Source organism: Juglans regia, chromosome 13 (assembly GCF_001411555.2).
Source record: "Juglans regia cultivar Chandler chromosome 13, Walnut 2.0, whole genome shotgun sequence".
Lineage (NCBI taxonomy): Eukaryota > Viridiplantae > Streptophyta > Magnoliopsida > Fagales > Juglandaceae > Juglans > Juglans regia.
In genome coordinates, this window is record NC_049913.1 from 2,041,970 (window position 1) to 2,059,217 (window position 17,248).

A 17,248-nucleotide genomic window follows, 5' to 3' on the forward strand; every position below is an offset into this window, starting at 1 on the left:
CTACTTCATTTTGAAGATGGAGAGGAAGAGCAAGGGCCGGCAAAAGATCAAGATGATGAAGATGGAAAGCGAAAGCAACCTCCAAGTGACTTTCTCGAAACGCCGCTCAGGCCTCTTCAAAAAGGCCAGTGAGCTTTGCACCTTGTGTGGTGCCGAGGTCGCTATCATCGTATTCTCACCGGGAAAGAAGGTCTTCTCCTTCGGTCATCCATCTGTGGAGCCAATTATTGATCGGTTTCTCACCCCAAACCCACCTCAAATAAAGTCCGGCACACTCCAATTGATCGAGGCACATAGAAACGCCAGCGTCCGGCAGCTCAACATGCAACTCACGCAGATCACGAACCAACTGGAGGCCGAGAAGAAGCGTGGGGAGGAACTGAAACGAATGCGCCAAGCAAGCCAGGGACAGTGCTGGTGGGAGGCGCCTATTGAACAGCTAGGGCTGCCACAACTCGAGCAGTTGAAGTTATCTCTGGAGGGGCTGAAAAGGAACGTGGCAAAGCAGTCGGACAGGCTCCTATTTCAGACTTCAAATCCTCCTCCTGCTCAGTTTTACGGAGCAGGGAGTTCCATAAACCAATCACCAATCCCTTTGGACACAAAGATCCCTTATTATGCAAAGAATATGAATGCTGGGTACAGTGGGAATGCGATGCCCCGCGTATATAATCTTGGATATGGACGTGGGTTTTTCTGAGCTAGGTTACATAACATGCAGGGAGGAGTACTTAAAAGATATAAAAATTAAAGGGGGTGCCGGATCGAAGGCCGGGCAGTTAGTCACAGTAGTACTGATCTTTTAATTCAACATATCTTCTATATATATGCATGCGCGGTGTTTGTGTTAGCCACAGCATAATATAATATTGTTACGTTAATATTAGCCTTGCATGATCATGATCATGAGTATGTACATACTATGATTGAGGTCGTGTCCTGTGTTAATTGTTTGCTTAAGAGAAATGATTTGTAAAGTCCTACAATTAATGTATAAGTTTCATATATATATATATATATATAATTCTCTTAAAAAAACATAGATAAATTTGAGACCCATGTAAAAAAATTTATTTTTTAATAATAGACTGATTTATATATTTTTATTCAAATGGAGTACGCGAGCTGTCAGCTTGTACACCCTTATATAACTCTATCATTACCTTTTGCTTCAAGACTACTACCTACCATTTAATTATTTGATGATTAAGACAATTTCCAATTATATTATCTTCTAATATATATATATATATATATATATATATATCTCTTTAATTTATATTCTAAATCTTAACGTCGTTAGTTCGGATAATAAATCTAGAAGATTTTAGACAGTACTCAAGAGTACGTACCTTGATATTATATAACTACTAGTATAAATTAAAACATGATGAATTTAATTATATGCAAGGAGATCAGAGTCGTTACACAATAATCTCATTGATTTAAATAAATTTTAGTGAGACGGAGACCTTTGATATATAGTACTTTAAACTCATGACTGCCGCTCACGAGAATATATATATATATATATATATATATACACACACCATTATCGATCGCCAACCCGGCCGGGCCCCAGGGCAAAGGAAGAAACGGCAATAATCCTGTGTACGTTATTAATTATGTATGCCAGTCTGCATGCTCCGAAGAAGAGTCTTATAATTTGCACCGACCAAACTCTTAACCAGCCAGCAGCTTAATTAATTCGATCCCTTACAAAAACGTCATATGCTGCATTCAGTTGAGTTCCAATATTCCAGATTATAAGCTAGAGTACTTCGGAGAATGATATTCATCATTTTTTGTTATGCATGTTCATCACATTATAATTCACTTCCAAAGTCAAACGGTTATACGACGTTACAAAGTCAATAATTAGTTAATTTCACATGATATGGTAACAGCCGTACATTAATTAGTGAATGAGATTTTTTAACTTAATTCCAAATCTTAGATTAATCGTATTAATTAGTAATTTGGAATATATTAACCTAATTAAATAGATCCAATGCATGTTTCCCCTACAACCATGCATAAACAATTAACCCACGTACGTACGTACACCACGAAAACAATTAGTATTAATTGCTATAAATATGTTCTTATCTTTATCCTTAAATTCTGATCAATTTTGTCATGGGAAACATGCAGAAGCGTGTGTATATATATATATATATATATATATATATATATATATGGGTACTTTCCAAAAGATTCCTACGTACGTACAGCAAACATGCCAAAGAAAAATAGTCTACAACTTACATTCTATATACATCAAAACGTACGTACTGGTTCAGGACTCTACTAGAAAGGCTGGCTAGTGAGTTAATTGCAAGCTTTGTTGGGTACCTTGATCAGACCTCCCGGCTGGCGGAGATCAATATATATCTAGCTTCTCCTTTGGCCACCTTGAAGTTGATTTCATTATCGGAAAACTAAAAAGTGACGGAGACATCAAAATGGAAAATCATGCACGTTTATAAAGTTCATGTGTACATGAAGTAATTCTCATATCCTTATCTTTGTTGAAAGAATACAAGAAGGTTCAATCAGCCCAATAATGAGCCCATTTACGAGGTTGAAAGTTTTTGGGCTAAGTTCATAATATTAGTCCATCAAAGTCAAGGTCATGAAGAAATTTATAGGCTAATTCATCTCATAAAATTAATTCTATAAGAAATTATTATTCATTCCTTATAAATATATCTAAGACGGCCTTGTCAATAGGTAATGTGAAATTATTTCTCAACACTCTTCCTCACATTTAGGCACGTATTTTTTTTTTTAGTTCTTGTTACTAGATACGTAGTGTGAGTTTCCATTCATTTTGTAGTAAGTTTTGATATTATGAAAAAATTTATGAATTTAATTTATTTTATAAAATTAATTCTATAAAAAATAATTATTTATTTATTATAAATATGTTGAAAATCTTATCCAGAATATGAAATTATTTCTCAAAAGTGCAAAACAAGTTTAGAAAAAATGAGGTGGCAGTTCTTGGTAGGGGCCAGGATCGGTGGGGTCTGATGTTAGTTATAAGGATAAGTGGTGGCCACGTTGTTTATATATTTTGAGGAAATTCAAAGAGAGGGGCAAAATAGACAAGAGTAGGTCAGACTAGAGTCCAACCGCAGTCCTGAATGGAGCCAAGTGAGAAGTAGAAATGGGCACAGCTGTTCAGTAGTTGGAGCCGGAAAGGAGGGGGGATTCCCCCAAACTCTCAATAGATCGCCATGTGGCCAATCAGAATCTCTCAACTGAGAGAGCCGACCAAAAGCTGGAATTACAATGGAGAGATGGATGCGCATACGCTGGCAATTAGCGGACGTGCGGTATGAGATTAATCTTCCAGCTCACCCACCCACCCACACGCATGCCATGCATTATCTTTCTAAAAGGCATTGCTACCCTACGGCCTACACCACCCCCCCTCCTTTTCTTAGTTTCTACGTACCATTCCTTTCAATTCTTTCTGTTTTGCTTTCTTCCCCCAAACAAATAATAAAAATAATAATCATGATATATTATTGAGCCTCATCAATGTGTTGAAATTTATTTATATCGGAGTTTCAAGATCTAATTAGACAGAAATTTTCGTATTATTTTAAAAAAAATGATTTACAAATAAGTACTAAAAAAAGTTTCATTCTTTATGCAAAATATTATAATTAAGGTTGCGTTTGATTATTGGAATAAACTTAATTCATTTCAAATTAATCATTTATGAGATTCATTAACTTTTTAATTTTATATAAAAAAATTAAATTCATCTCAACTTATTTTATACATTTAAATATATATTATAATTTATTTATATTTAAATATAACTTAATAGAATATTTAAAAATTATTATTTACAGATCAATTCAAACCATCTAAAATTATTTCAACATCTAAATACAGTCTAGGTAACGTGTAGCGTCATGCTTTATTTCTTTCTTTTGCAAATTCAGTTTCAGAATTTCGTCCACTTTTTGCTAAATGAACGTTTATTAAAAGAAAATAAAAAGAAGAAAAGGCAAATCGAGTGGTGAGATGTAAGAGCTCATGATAAGAGCATTGAAGATTGGCCACATGATATCCCCACTCATTTCTGATACCACACAACAGCTGTACTTAAAACAGGCTGTTGCACCTTCACAGCTCTCTCGCTTGCTTCTCCCCCCCTCTCTCTCTCTCGGTCTCTTCTCCTGTCTCCTTTTATATCTCTCCCAGACGCATCAATACTCAACCTTTGTGTGCAAGAAAAACGATCCAAGAAATCTCCAATGGATCCGTGCTCTTTTGTGCGGATCCTCGTCGGAAACCTTGCCCTCAACTTTCCCATAGCCTCCAAGCCTTCCTTCTCCGGTGTACACCCCTCAACTTCCCCGTGCTTCTGCAAGATTAAACTCAAGAACTTTCCCACCCAGTACGCGACAGTCCCTCTGGTCACTCTAGAAAGCCAACCCGACTCCCATGATCGCTCCCTTGCCGCTTGCTTCACTCTGAACAAAACCAACATCGACAGACTCATTGATAATGGGAACAACCCGGTCTTGCAGATTGAGGTCTACGCGGGGCGGAGAGGTATCGCGTGTGGTTTGAACAGTAGGAAGCTGTTGGGGACGGTTGCTGTTGAGGTGGATCTCCGCGCGGTAGAGACGAGGGCTAGTAATATTCACCAGGGTTGGGTCAGTATCGGAGGGAACAAAAAGGGGTCGTCGGCGGAGTTGTACTTGAGCGTTAGGGCCGAACCCGATCCAAGATTTGTGTTCCAGTTCGATGGAGAGCCAGAGTGCAGTCCTCAAGTTTTTCAGGTCCATGGGGATGTTCGGCAGCCCGTGTTTTCTTGCAAGTTCGGTTTCAAGAACATGAATGATCGAAGTTTGCAATCTTGGTGAGTCTCGATCCTTATTGACATCATTAATATTTCCTTTCAATTTAGTTTTGTTTCCGAAAGAAATTAAAGCCATCCATCCTCGATCTAAACCGCAATATTCTTTTTAGCATGGTCAAAGGGTGACGAACTCTACAAAGGACTAAACCCTAAAGCTTTTTATTTCCCTTGCAACCAGTGTCAATTGATTTCTTTTAGATCAATAACTCAGGTAGCTCCAGTTGTCTGCACTACTCTTGCATTAACTGCTCCTAAATATATGCAGGCCGTCGATGAGCGAACCCAGCAGTACTCCAAGAAATTGCTTAATGGGTTCTCATACTCAAAAGGACCAAACGGGAAAGCAGCGAAAGGGATGGCACTTAACCATCCACGACCTCTCGGGCTCCGTGGTCGCCGTAGCCTCCATGGTCACGCCGTTCGTTCCGTCCCGTGGCTCCCACCGCGTCAGCCAATCCAGCCCCGGTGCATGGCTCATCCTCCGCCCCGAGGACGGCGCGTGGAACCCGTGGGGCCGCCTGGAGGCGTGGCGCGAGAGTGGCGGCTCTGAGGCCGTCGGATACCGGTTCGAGCTCTTCACGTGTACCGACGAAACCACCACACTCGCCTCCGACGTCATCAGCTCCAGGAGCGGCGGGAAATTCAGCATAGACAGGACGTCCGGCGTCGCCACCACACCAGCGCACACCCCCAGCAGCAGCAGCGATCTCGGGTCCGGGTCAAGGTCCACTCGTGGATCAAGTTCAGGTTCAGGATCCGGGCTGGAAATCGGGTACGGGCCCTTGACACCACCAGTGACCAGAGGGTTTGTGATGTCTTCAACAGTGGACGGAGCTGGGAAGTGCAGCAAGCCGGAGGTGGAGGTGGGTGTACGGCACGTGACATGCGCGGAGGACGCAGCGACTTACGTGGCATTGGCAGCAGCCATGGATCTGAGCATGGACGCTTGCGGGTTATTCTCGAAGAAACTCCGGAAGGAGCTGAGGCAGTAGTAATGGGATTCTATGTCGTTTTATGGAGCTAGCAGCATTTTTTTGGCTGCAAATCTATTCATCATTCGTCATCCTCTCATCGGCGTGACTATATTTCATCATCATTTATTTTTTATTAAATATTGTACAGTCGGGAATTACCTAGGCGTAGAGGTTTTTCTTCCTTTTTGTAATTCTTTATGCCTCTTGAGTTGTAGACTATATTACATTGATTATCTTTATATTATTATTATTTTTTAAAAAAGAAAATAATGTTGTTGGTATAAGGAGATGGTTGTATTCACAGTTCATCTCAATTTATCTCACTATTATTTATTATTATTCAGTAATTTTAACTCACAAATCTCATTACTATTTATAATCCATCTCAATTCATCTTAAGTCATCTTCGAATTCAAGCGTATCCTAAATAACAATATATACGTACATAGAAATAGTTTTAAACACTTCTGAAGCAGAGCAACGTCAAGGACGAGTCCAAATATACAAGTTGTACGTACGTGTTTTTTTTTTTTTTTTAAATAGACCTCATCAAGAAAAATTAAATTTTTTACACTTTTTTGTCTACTTTTTCATAAAAAATCTATACAAACTTTGGGACTGTTATATATTATTATTCGTAATAACTAATATGGTAAATTTGCACATTAATAAGTGTGTGTACGATAAATAGAATATTTATAATGGAGTGAATAATAATCGAGCCAATTAAAGCAGAATAAAATTGGATCTGATCTTACATATAATTAAAAATAGAGTAATGACTTGTATATGATCTAAATAGTTAAAAATCTATTTTTTTTTTTTTTACAAATGATCCTATACAAGATTTGCACACTTTCAACTTGTACCAAGCGAATACAGTGATTGTTGAAGTGAAATACACAGCAGCTTCCCGGAGGGAGAGCGGGCTGAAATGTGAGGTGCACGAATGGTGCAGTTGCTACTTAGTGATAATCTCGTGGAAGTGGAACCAACTGATCAGATAGTTTTGGCACGATATATTATAAATCAATTTATTTACTGAATATCTGAAATTATTCTATTCTTGCACTTACCCTGAAAAAGATCAAATGTAGCGTATGTAAGGTCAGCATATCATCGTTGAACAATTCGCACAAGGCCAGACAATTACAGGTCTTCCATGATGTTGAAGCTCTTTCATCTTAAACAAAATCACAATCTCATTCAAAACAAATTGTCAAAAAACATAATCGAGACCAATATGGTAGCAATTCATTCCTCGGTTTCAAAGACAGTAAGATATATTACCACTTATAAAGTGGAATTAAAATGAATTATACAAATTAAATCTTTTGATAATGTCCACTAGCCTACACGTTTCCTGCTAAGTTGATCCTCTAGAGAACAATTTTCAACATACCTTACCAGTTGTATAATAAAGACACAGGTCCATATAAGAATCTCTCACTTAAAGCGCTTACAAGCACACAAATCACCATTCATCCTCTCACTCTGCTGCAACGTCTTTGCTGTTTTCCCATTCTGTTCTAATATCCGGCAATGTATCCAGATCTATGCGAACTCCTTTCTCATCAAGAGCAATATGGGAGTCAGAAGCATCAATGGGGTCATGTTCAATAACATCTATCTCATCTCTGGAGTAATTGTCCGAGCTTTTTTTGTTTCCACCAGGTTCGTCACGACCATCCAACTTGTTCTCACTAGCGTCGGTGTTCTCCTTTGAAATTGAAGACACAGAGCCATCTTCTGCTTCAGTTGTGATCTTTTCTGATAGAACAGACTCAGAATTATTAGCTGAAGTAGATTCTCCCGAACCTGCATCTGCTTCTTCATTTTTGATTGAAACCGTTGAATTACCATCAGACTGATTGCTCTCAGAAATCGTGTTAGTGTAACCGGTATTCGAGAGGTCCACTGTTATATTTTGAGCAAGAGCTGAATCAGATATACTCGCTGTTCCATTCTTCTGGGGAGAACCAGAAGTGCCTATATCTGTATCTGTCGAGTTATTGCCTCCAATACTTACTTCAGCGAAGGTATTGCTGGCTATGTTACTCACCAGTTTTGTGTTATTGGTTCCTTCAGATTGATCATTGGAATGGCTTGTCACTGTTGAATTTGGATCTGAGCTATCCACAGAGTTGGAAAAACTATCATTTCCCTCCTGTTCGACAGTAATTACATTCAAAGAAGTGCCATTCTCATGCATTCCACCTTCTACCAACTTTATTTCTGGATTGTTCTGATCCCTATCAATTTCCTGAGTGCCATTGGATTTGTTCTCCTGTTCTACGATATTCATTTCAGATTTCTTAATTGAATTCTCTGAACTTAAATTCTCAGTCTCAGAGATGATAGTCTGGGTATCATGGGCCACTGCACTGGAAGCATCATCTCCCTTGTAATGTTCCTCTCGTGCCTCATGAATGTTCTCAGTACCATCATCATGGTCCTGATCCTCCAAAGAAGTTTCTAATTGACTGTCTTTGTCCTCACTCTTCTTATCATCTTCTTTTCCCTCTTTCTCGTCATCTATAGATTCCTCATCACGGTCAGCTTCCCCATCTAATTTCTCTTGATCATTTTCATCTATCTCATCATCTCCAACTCCTCTTTCCTCATCTTCTGTCTCTTCACTTTTGTTTTCCTCGTCCTCTTGCTCGTCTACTTCATGCTTGTTTTCTTCTTCTTGCTCATCTTCGCCATGCTTACTTTCTTCTTCCTCTACTCCAGTTTCTTCTTCCTCTTCTCCCCCGTGCTTGTCTTTCTTAGTTACTTCTTTCACGTAAGGATGGAGATCTTTTCTCCCAAAATTAAGAAGCTCACCACCACTCTGTGTCTTGTCTGATAGTTTTGCATCATTCTCATCAAATGCCTTCCTTTTATCGTGGGAATGCTTGACTTGGTAGATTAACCAGAAACATACACCAAGCAAAAGACAAATTTGCAGAACATGCTTTAGCCTGATGCCTTTGGACCTGTGGTTTCTGCTTGGAGATTGCTTGAACATGATGGAATTCCCTAAATTTCCTGCTCGTCTTCTCTGTAAGTAAATATCAGGTCTAATGACCTGCCCAGAGAAAAAATTACATAGATTAATGAAATGAACAACGCAGTCAATTCATTAAGTCTGGGAAACTAATTTCACAAAGAAGTATTTTATAACTTTAATCGGGTAATTCCATTGTAGTAGTGGCAGGAAGTTTAGCATTAGTAAATTTATTTGGCAAACCCAGTTCCATAATTTTTTTCCCATTCGAAATTTAGATTACTCTTACGTCTTTGCTACACTCAGCTTTAGTGAAACTACCGGAAAATCATAGACAATAAAAATCTAATTTTTTAGAAAGCTGCCTTCTCGAGCAAGTCAAACACAATTATTAAATTTGGTTGATTCGAACCTATTGGGGCCCACAATACCACTCCCTACAACCGCTCTAAGAACAAGCTCGTGAGGTACAAGGTTGAATGCCATAAAAGACTTGAGTGTGTCCCCCTTTAACACCAATTAGTTTTAAGTGGATTGGAAACTCATAGTTCAACAAGACAAACTTTCTACTCTTTTCATAAAAAGTATAAAATGAAATCAAATAAAAAAAAAAAAAAACAACAAACCACATCAAACCAAAAAATGATTTAGAGACACTATTGCTCAGGTCTTTGGAAAGGTTTAATTGACAGAAGATCTCATTACAAACAACCAAAGCAATTAAGAAGCTACTAAAGATGAGACTCTACAGGTTGTCTCAACTCCTAATTGTTCCCGATTTCCAAACACGAAAAACAATTTCTTAAATCTTTCCTAGAGAAAGCATCTCTCTCTCTCACCACTCATCAGGCTAAACAGGATTTCTGCATAACTCTATTTTCAGTCTAATGGAAACGAGGAACACTGTTACCAAACAGGCCTTTACTCTATTTTTTTGTTCTCAATTTACATAGCATTAAACCGCTGGTTAATCCGTTCCTTCCGTTCAGTAAGGGTCTACAAATAAACTGTCCCAACAATCCAAATTTAAGTTCTTGTCTAACTAACTTATGCAATCCAACACATCAACCGACGCTAGATCACTTCACAGCACAATTTATTCTTAAAAAAAAAAACATTAACCCATAATTGGAAGCAAACCCACATTCTATCCCACAACAATACGCATAGTTTCCGAAACAAAAGAATGCCCAATACGATGAACAAGAGAAAACAGAACAATAAAGATGTAAAAAATAAAATTCCACTGACGCCTAATTCCAAAAATTAAAAAAAAAAAAAAAATCCATAAGCAAAGAAAACCCTAGAACCCCCAATGCAAAGCCAACACCAATCGCACCAACATTCAACCAAAATCTTAACTTTGCGTTAATAACCCAAACCTATTTCCCAAAACGGCTAATTACAAGCACCACACAACTCTGAACCAGAGACACAAACAACAAAGAAGAACATGATCTTCTTTCTTGCACACATTATTCCACACAAACTAATAAAAGAAATAAATGGGAAATGAAGCTGATAAACAGGAGAGAAAGTGGTATATTACCCGGAGAAGCAAAGTTAGGGAGTCAAGAGGAGGAAGGCGAAGTTATACATGTACTTGTTGACCGTCGAGGAACGGTCTTGTCTAGCGTGAGCACGATCCTGAAACGAACAACACCCGGATCCAAGTACAAAGAGGGACGCTATAATTTTTCTTACTAGATACAGACTAGTTGCGAATATTTGTAGTCATCAAATCCTAGTGCGTTATTCCCAAACCCATTCTGCAACTTTCTTTCCTTAATCAAAAAATCTATTCATCTTCTTAACTTCTATTTTCTTATAATATAATATTAAATAATAAATTCATAAATAAAATATAATAAATAATCTCAAATCATTTAATACTACATCATAAAATGATTGAAAGATGATAAAAATTAAGATAATAAGTAGCATTACTTATTTTTATTTTAATAATAAATTATCTCTAGATGTCGTTTAGATTCGAAAATGAGTTAAAATGAATTGAAATTAATTGTGAATAATAGTAAGATAAGTTATGAATAATAATGAGATTTGTGAATTAAAATTACTGAATAATAGTGAATAATAATGAGATGAGTTGAGATAGACTGTGAATACAAACGAGACCGCGATTAAACCCTATTACAATTCTCCCACTAGACTTGACAAGAACTATTTTAGTATTTATACTTATTTATAACATCTAGGTATCGGGTTGTAACCATAATTTTATTTTATTAGAGTAAAGACTATTAATAAAATTAAGGATACCGTCATCTTCTTTAAAAAAAAAAAAATTTCCCCCCAGAAAAACAAAAAATGCAGAGAATATCAATTTAATTGGCAAGTTTCATTATTGGAGCTATCACCTTAAAAATTAAAAAAATGGGTGTCGTATTAATGAACCTAATATGGTTATTTTTTTTAATGCGATAACTTTAGTAGATGTTAAAAAGGCCGTAGATTGCTTAAAAAAAAAAAAAAAAAAAAGAGGAGGAAGAGGAGATCGCTACTTTGTGAGATCCATTTTGTGAACGAATTTGAAGCTTACCCCCACGCGTCTATTTCTTGAGCTACTTTTTTATTTATTTATTTATTTATTTTTGTTGAAATTTCAATGTCACGTGCCCACTAAGTTCAGCAATACTTTTTCTCCCTTCAACTCGAACCAATTGATTATTGATAAATACACTTTTTAACATCTTACAAATTTTACAAATTAATAATCGAAAAAATGATATTTATTGTAGCGTACATAAGTACAGCGCAGTCTCTTTAAAAAAAAAAAAAAGTAAATATAAGATTATATGAAAAAAATTAATTTTTTAATAATAAATTTATTATTTTTTAAAACGATTGTATGATATTTACACACTTTATAACTGTGCACAATATTACATATAATTAATTTTTCACAATCTCAAAATGATGAACTTTACTGATTACTCTTCTAAGTTGGGCCTAGAAATTGGGCCAACTAAAGCTTGGGCCGAGAGGCATGGGAAAACAAAACCTTCCCTCCACAGGTGACTGGACTAATTGCAGGAGTGAGCGTTTCTCCGAGAGCTTCTTCATTAATCAGCAGGCAAGGCCCATTTTTGCTCATTAATGAAACCCAATTAAATGATCCTGATTGATGAAGCCCTCAGCGGAAGGCTGATAAGAATTACTAGGCCACAAGGTGTGATTGGATAAGAGCATTCTCATTGAATCGATTAAATTCATCTTCAAAATAAAGATGCTCTAAGTAAGGCGACGGTTCACTAAAAACTAATTATCCTGCATGGTTCCCTTTCGGAAAAAGTAGTGATATCGTCTCTAAACGTAAATTTACACATTGATGTGAATTTATGTAATATATTATATTTATTTTATAAAAAAATAAATATATCAAATCGTATCATTTTACGAGTTTTTTTTTTTTATATTATCTTTTTATAACTAAAAATCTTATCTTAATAACATTGAAAATCTGAAGCTTCCGTTTTGAGTTTCAGTCCCCCACTAGCTGACTTGACAATAACTCGGTGTGGGTTTTTTTTTTTGTAAAACTATATGTGTGAATTTTCAATGAGTCTTGGTCTATGGAGCGCAAGCTGAATTTTGGATCTGTTTTTTTGCTTTTAATTCGATCGAATCTGTTAATTAAGATTTACTATATATTGTATTAAATCCTTATATGGCCGCCAATTACAGTTTACCATATATGCACTATTTTTGTACGTATGGACACACTATATCTTTGATCTTTCATTTGAATAAAATTTTTTGTAATTCCGTAAAAGTAAGTATGTTGCCAAACCATGTAAATCTTGTATTTGTGTGTGATTGATTTTATTTTTTGCATTAATTTTCTCATATCGTTCTTAACACTGTGACATGATCATAATAATGAGCGCCTTGATCTGTTAATTATTCTCGAAATTATTAAGTTCAATTAGTATACGGTTCCATGTTGAAGTTAATTATAATAATATAAAAGAGGAGATCTAGGATTTTAATTAAAACATTTTAATGGCTTGTATAAATTAGCTCTAAAATAAGTATTATTATAATTAACTCGCAAATAAAGTAGCATTTATCTATATATTAACTGCATATATGCAAGCATGCATGCTATTAATTAATTAAAGACAGACAAGCACACACCAAATATAGGGGTTTGGTTCTTGTAGTAGCTAGGACGTCAACGGATTTACCTTGACTATTTCAGCTTGTCGACCATGCATGCATGTTTGTAGTGCATGGATGATCAATTGAAAGCAAACAATTCACAGCTCCACAAAATTAGGATCGAATTAAGGAATCAACGTAAAAGTACTAGTTTTCTGATCATTGATCGAGGCTGCGGGAAGCTGCTTGAATGGCCAAAATAATTATCTTCAAAAGAAAAGCTCACAATTAGCAGCTAGAAGATAAGAAAGAGAAGTACTCTAGATAGAACTCTTGCATGTTTTCCTAAACTTTCTGCTAAAGCGACGGATTAAATGGGAAATTATATCACGTACGTACAAGTCATCAGGGAAATAAGTTTGTCCCATGCATAGTTATATATAAGATTAAAGCTGGCTGGCTAATTAGCTTTATATATATATATATACATACATACGTACATACATACATACATATATATTTAGCGACAATCTAATGTGAAATCTAACGACATCATGTATTAATAGCTGGAACCAAGTACCAAGACTTCCTGTACTTACGGCCTGTGATCAAGACAATCTTGCTTTAATAAAATTACCTTCCTTAATTACTTCTTATATCTCTCTCTCTCTCTCTTTTGGGGGGGATTTGCAATACCTATATATAGCTTCTTTGAACATATTATATATCATCCTCCATAACACAAGTTAAAATAGAAAACTCAGAATCAATCCGGCCATGATGAGCAGTTACCAGAAAATCATGGCCGGCCTTATTGTTGGGCTTCTCATGCTCGGATTGATTCAAATTTCAGTTGCTTCTGTTGTTTCAACTGGAGATTTCAATAAGGATTTCTACATTATGTGGTCTCCTAGCCATGTAAGCACTTCGAGTGATGGCCGAACAAGAAGTTTGAAGCTTGATCAAGAATCAGGTACGTCTAGCTCGCGCGAGAAATTCGTGTAGTACATGATGATCATATCGAACATTAATCGAATCCTCCTCCAGTTTTTCACTTATGTAATTCTTGATGATTAATTCGTGATGATCAACTCTTTCTAGGTTCTGGATTTTCTTCGAACCAGAAGTTTCTGTTTGGACAAATTGACGTGCAAATTAAACTAATACCAGGTCGTTCGGCAGGCACAGTCGTGGCCTATTACGTGAGTGGTCTTGTTTTTTTTGTTACCATGTTCTTCTTGATGATCAATTAATATTCCTTATCATTAATCTAATGCTTTTGGAAATGTATTAATTGCAGCTGACTTCCGATGAGCCTAACCATGACGAGTTAGATTTTGAGTTCCTTGGCAATGTGGTTGGGCAACCATATCTCCTTCAAACAAATATTTATATTAACGGCTTTGACAACCGTGAAGAAAGGATCAAGCTATGGTTTGATCCGTCAAAGCACTTCCATACGTATTCAATCCTGTGGAACATTCACCAAATTGTGTAAGCCATTTTCCTGAATGCATGCATGACACCATGCACTGCTAGCTGTTTCAATATTATTAATGCATGCAGGCGATTACGTACGTACGTTTTCCCATCAAAGCTATCAAATCACCAATATTTCAAATTAAATGGTATCATTAATACGAGGATATAATAATTACTTATACGTTATCCGATACTCTTATATAATTAACATATATATATATATATATATATATATATATATGGAAAAATAACATTGGCTTCTAAGGTTTTGCATGCATGCATAACTATGATCTTTTCCTTGATCTTCCTTGAAGGTTCATGGTGGATGGGATTCCCATAAGAGTGTACAGAAACCATGGAGAGAAGGGAGTGGCATTTCCAATGTGGAGGCCAATGAGTATCAAAGCCAGCATATGGAACGGCGAAAGCTGGGCAACAAATGGAGGGCGTGATAAAATCGATTGGTCGCAGGCCCCCTTCATAGTTTCTTTCAGGAACTACAAGATCGATGCCTGCGTGTGGAAAGGATACGCAAGGTTTTGCAGGGTAGATAGTCCTGGAAATTGGTGGAATAACAACAGGTTCAGCACCCTCACATTTAGGCAAAGGAGCTTGTTCAAATGGGTGAGGAAGCACCACCTTCTTTATGACTATTGCCATGACTATAAGAGATTCCAATTCAAGCTTCCCAAAGAGTGCTCCCTTCCCAAGTATTGACCAAAACGGAGATCCCCACCGGCTGCAGTTCAGTTGAACATTTTTATTGTGCTAACATATCATTCATGTCAGGACCAGACAACATATGTACACTAAGCTATTAAATTAATAGCTGTTATCTCAATCTTGTGTATGGTTTATTTTGTTAATAAGGGGTTGTTCCTAAATATTTTGAGAAGGATGATAAATGTGATCGTATATAAGACAATAAAGTTTTAATTTGTAATATATGAAAATATTACCTTTTCATTCGATCAATTAAAAAACCAATGATTTTATTTCATCAAAAAACATAATCATATAAAAAAGCTTTTTAATTTATTATTTTGAATATTAAGATCCAAGTAAATGCAAACCCGACTTTAATGAGTGAAGTCTAGATGGATGCCTATCTTGAGCCTTTAAATTTATGGCAATAATGAGTCCACGCCAACCTAAGACTACAGATGGCCAGCCAGACATTCAATTTCTAATGCAATGGACTTTTATAATTGGTTAGATTTGGATTATAAAAGAGTGAGTAGTACTCTGGCCTCAAAATTAGTAATTTTTTTTTTTTTACTTGTGCAGACTAAAATATCCTTCATGCTGATTATCTAAGTAGTTATAAATTTTGATAAATAAGTGGCATTTTGTTAATTTTAAGCATTGGCACTATAAGAAAAATGGACTTTTGTGACTATTTAATTGCGGCGAAAAGGTAATTTATGATTAAAACAGACTCATTTTGACTGTAAATAGTCATTTCGTTAGAATTAAATGGTCACAAATAAGCAGTTTTCTTATAGTGTGGTACTCTTGTGTCATGCCTCTTCTTTACTATCAACATTTTCTCTTTTCATTAATTGAGCATGTCCATTTCTTATGTGCATCCTTTGTCTATCGTTGATCAGCCTGTAGACGTTTTGAGCACTTACATTTGTTCCCATAATCAGGGCGAGCACAAGGGCAGGACGAGCACTTATTGCGACGATCATGCTTAGGAGCCGAGCATACGGGCGATCTAATCAATTTAATCGGTGCCTGAAACTTGGGCAAGCTGGTCCCACCCGCACTTAAGCTTGTGGCGACCATGCTCGGAAGCCGAGCTCCCGTGTGATCCGGTCAATTCCATTAGTGCTCGAATCCTCGGCCGGATTAGTTGGGTTAAACCCATGCTGGAGCTCGTGCTCTCGGTTAGAGTTAAACAACTTGATCAAATCACGTGGGAGCTCCTCGTCATGAAAAGCCCATCCCCAATCACCAAAAGTATCAGACCCCCAATGAAATTGGTCGGATCACGTTGGAACTCGACTCCTGAGCATGTTAAGCATAGAGGAACAGTTTGATTCAGTGCTCTAATCCCGAGAGAAACAAACAAAGACTACCCGATGCCTAGGAGGCCTGCAACAACTCGGAAAAACCAACAAGAAAAACTCTAGACTCAGCCGCCTAATGTAAGCGTCGTTGATGTGTCATAATAAAATAAAAATACACCGTTTTAAGCTATTTCCATTTCCCTCCCACTACAAGAAATGCTGGTTTTTGTGGCGCTCAAAATCGCCGCGTATATATACACTAATCGATGAAGGTGATTACTTTCGGCGATTTTTAGATCGCTGCCTGTTTGACGAAATAAAGATACCTTTTCTAATACATCACAACGAAAGCCAAAACTCGCTAGGAAATCCATTTTTACCGGCGCGTTTCATTCGCCCCAAATAATGACATGACACGCCGCAAAAGAGTGTTTCTATTTGGTCCAATATCGTTGGGAAAAATTAAAAGCAACGACATATATCGTGGTAAATAATTCTGAATATAGCCGTAGAAAACTTTTTGCTTCTCCCAGCGATATTGTGATATCGTCGCTAAAATATAATTCACGGCGATAATGGTCGCTGCAAATGTTAAGATGCTTATCACGGCGATTTCAGTTTTCGTCGCGTAATCAGCTATACCTACAGATGAATAGTCACCGCAAAGAATGTTATCGCCGCAAATAATTGTCACGACGATTTCTCAAGTAGATGCAATAGTACTTGACGGAAGACCTGTATATTTGCAGCGCATATAAATCGCCGCAAGGTG

At 36.9% G+C, this 17,248-nt stretch overlaps 4 protein-coding genes across 4 annotated transcripts; 3 read left to right on the forward strand and 1 right to left on the reverse strand.

Moving 5' to 3' along the window:
* Positions 1-16: 16 nt before the first annotated feature.
* On the forward strand, positions 17-700 carry LOC108992373 (agamous-like MADS-box protein AGL62). The gene has a single exon (XM_018966932.1). The coding sequence runs from the start codon at positions 17-19 to the stop codon at positions 698-700; it is 684 nt and encodes a 227-aa protein (XP_018822477.1).
* Positions 701-4,159: 3,459 nt separating this feature from the next.
* LOC108981893 lies at positions 4,160-5,916 on the forward strand. Its single transcript, XM_018953147.2, has 2 exons — positions 4,160-4,888; positions 5,154-5,916. Exons 1-2 carry the CDS (start codon positions 4,278-4,280, stop codon positions 5,878-5,880), a joined length of 1,338 nt encoding a protein of 445 aa, XP_018808692.1. The 5' UTR covers positions 4,160-4,277; the 3' UTR covers positions 5,881-5,916.
* A 1,228-nt stretch (positions 5,917-7,144) lies between these two features.
* Positions 7,145-10,623, reverse strand: LOC108992383 (cilia- and flagella-associated protein 251-like). Its single transcript, XM_018966938.2, has 2 exons — positions 10,404-10,623; positions 7,145-8,935 (listed from the first exon to the last, which is right to left on the reverse strand). Exon 2 carries the CDS (start codon positions 8,873-8,875, stop codon positions 7,352-7,354), a length of 1,524 nt encoding a protein of 507 aa, XP_018822483.2. The 5' UTR covers positions 8,876-8,935; positions 10,404-10,623; the 3' UTR covers positions 7,145-7,351.
* Positions 10,624-13,705: 3,082 nt separating this feature from the next.
* LOC108992371 (probable xyloglucan endotransglucosylase/hydrolase protein 10) lies at positions 13,706-15,467 on the forward strand. The gene is made up of 4 exons (XM_035684183.1): positions 13,706-13,952; positions 14,081-14,181; positions 14,280-14,473; positions 14,776-15,467. Exons 1-4 carry the CDS (start codon positions 13,757-13,759, stop codon positions 15,176-15,178), a joined length of 894 nt encoding a protein of 297 aa, XP_035540076.1. The 5' UTR covers positions 13,706-13,756; the 3' UTR covers positions 15,179-15,467.
* The last annotated feature ends 1,781 nt before the right edge of the window (positions 15,468-17,248 follow it).

What these genes read in the sequence shown, in the direction of transcription:
- LOC108992371 (XM_035684183.1), top strand. Translation starts at nt 13,757, where the DNA reads ATGATGAGCAGTTACCAGAAAATCATGGCCGGCCTTATTGTTGGGCTT. An exon ending in GAAGCTTGATCAAGAATCAG is followed by an intron (nt 13,953 to 14,080) that starts GTACGTCTAGCT and finishes AACTCTTTCTAG; the next exon opens with GTTCTGGATTTTCTTCGAAC. An exon ending in GCACAGTCGTGGCCTATTAC is followed by an intron (nt 14,182 to 14,279) that starts GTGAGTGGTCTT and finishes TATTAATTGCAG; the next exon opens with CTGACTTCCGATGAGCCTAA.
- LOC108992373 (XM_018966932.1), top strand. Translation starts at nt 17, where the DNA reads ATGGAGAGGAAGAGCAAGGGCCGGCAAAAGATCAAGATGATGAAGATG.
- LOC108981893 (XM_018953147.2), top strand. Translation starts at nt 4,278, where the DNA reads ATGGATCCGTGCTCTTTTGTGCGGATCCTCGTCGGAAACCTTGCCCTC. An exon ending in GATCGAAGTTTGCAATCTTG is followed by an intron (nt 4,889 to 5,153) that starts GTGAGTCTCGAT and finishes AAATATATGCAG; the next exon opens with GCCGTCGATGAGCGAACCCA.
- LOC108992383 (XM_018966938.2), bottom strand. Translation starts at nt 8,875, where the DNA reads ATGTTCAAGCAATCTCCAAGCAGAAACCACAGGTCCAAAGGCATCAGG.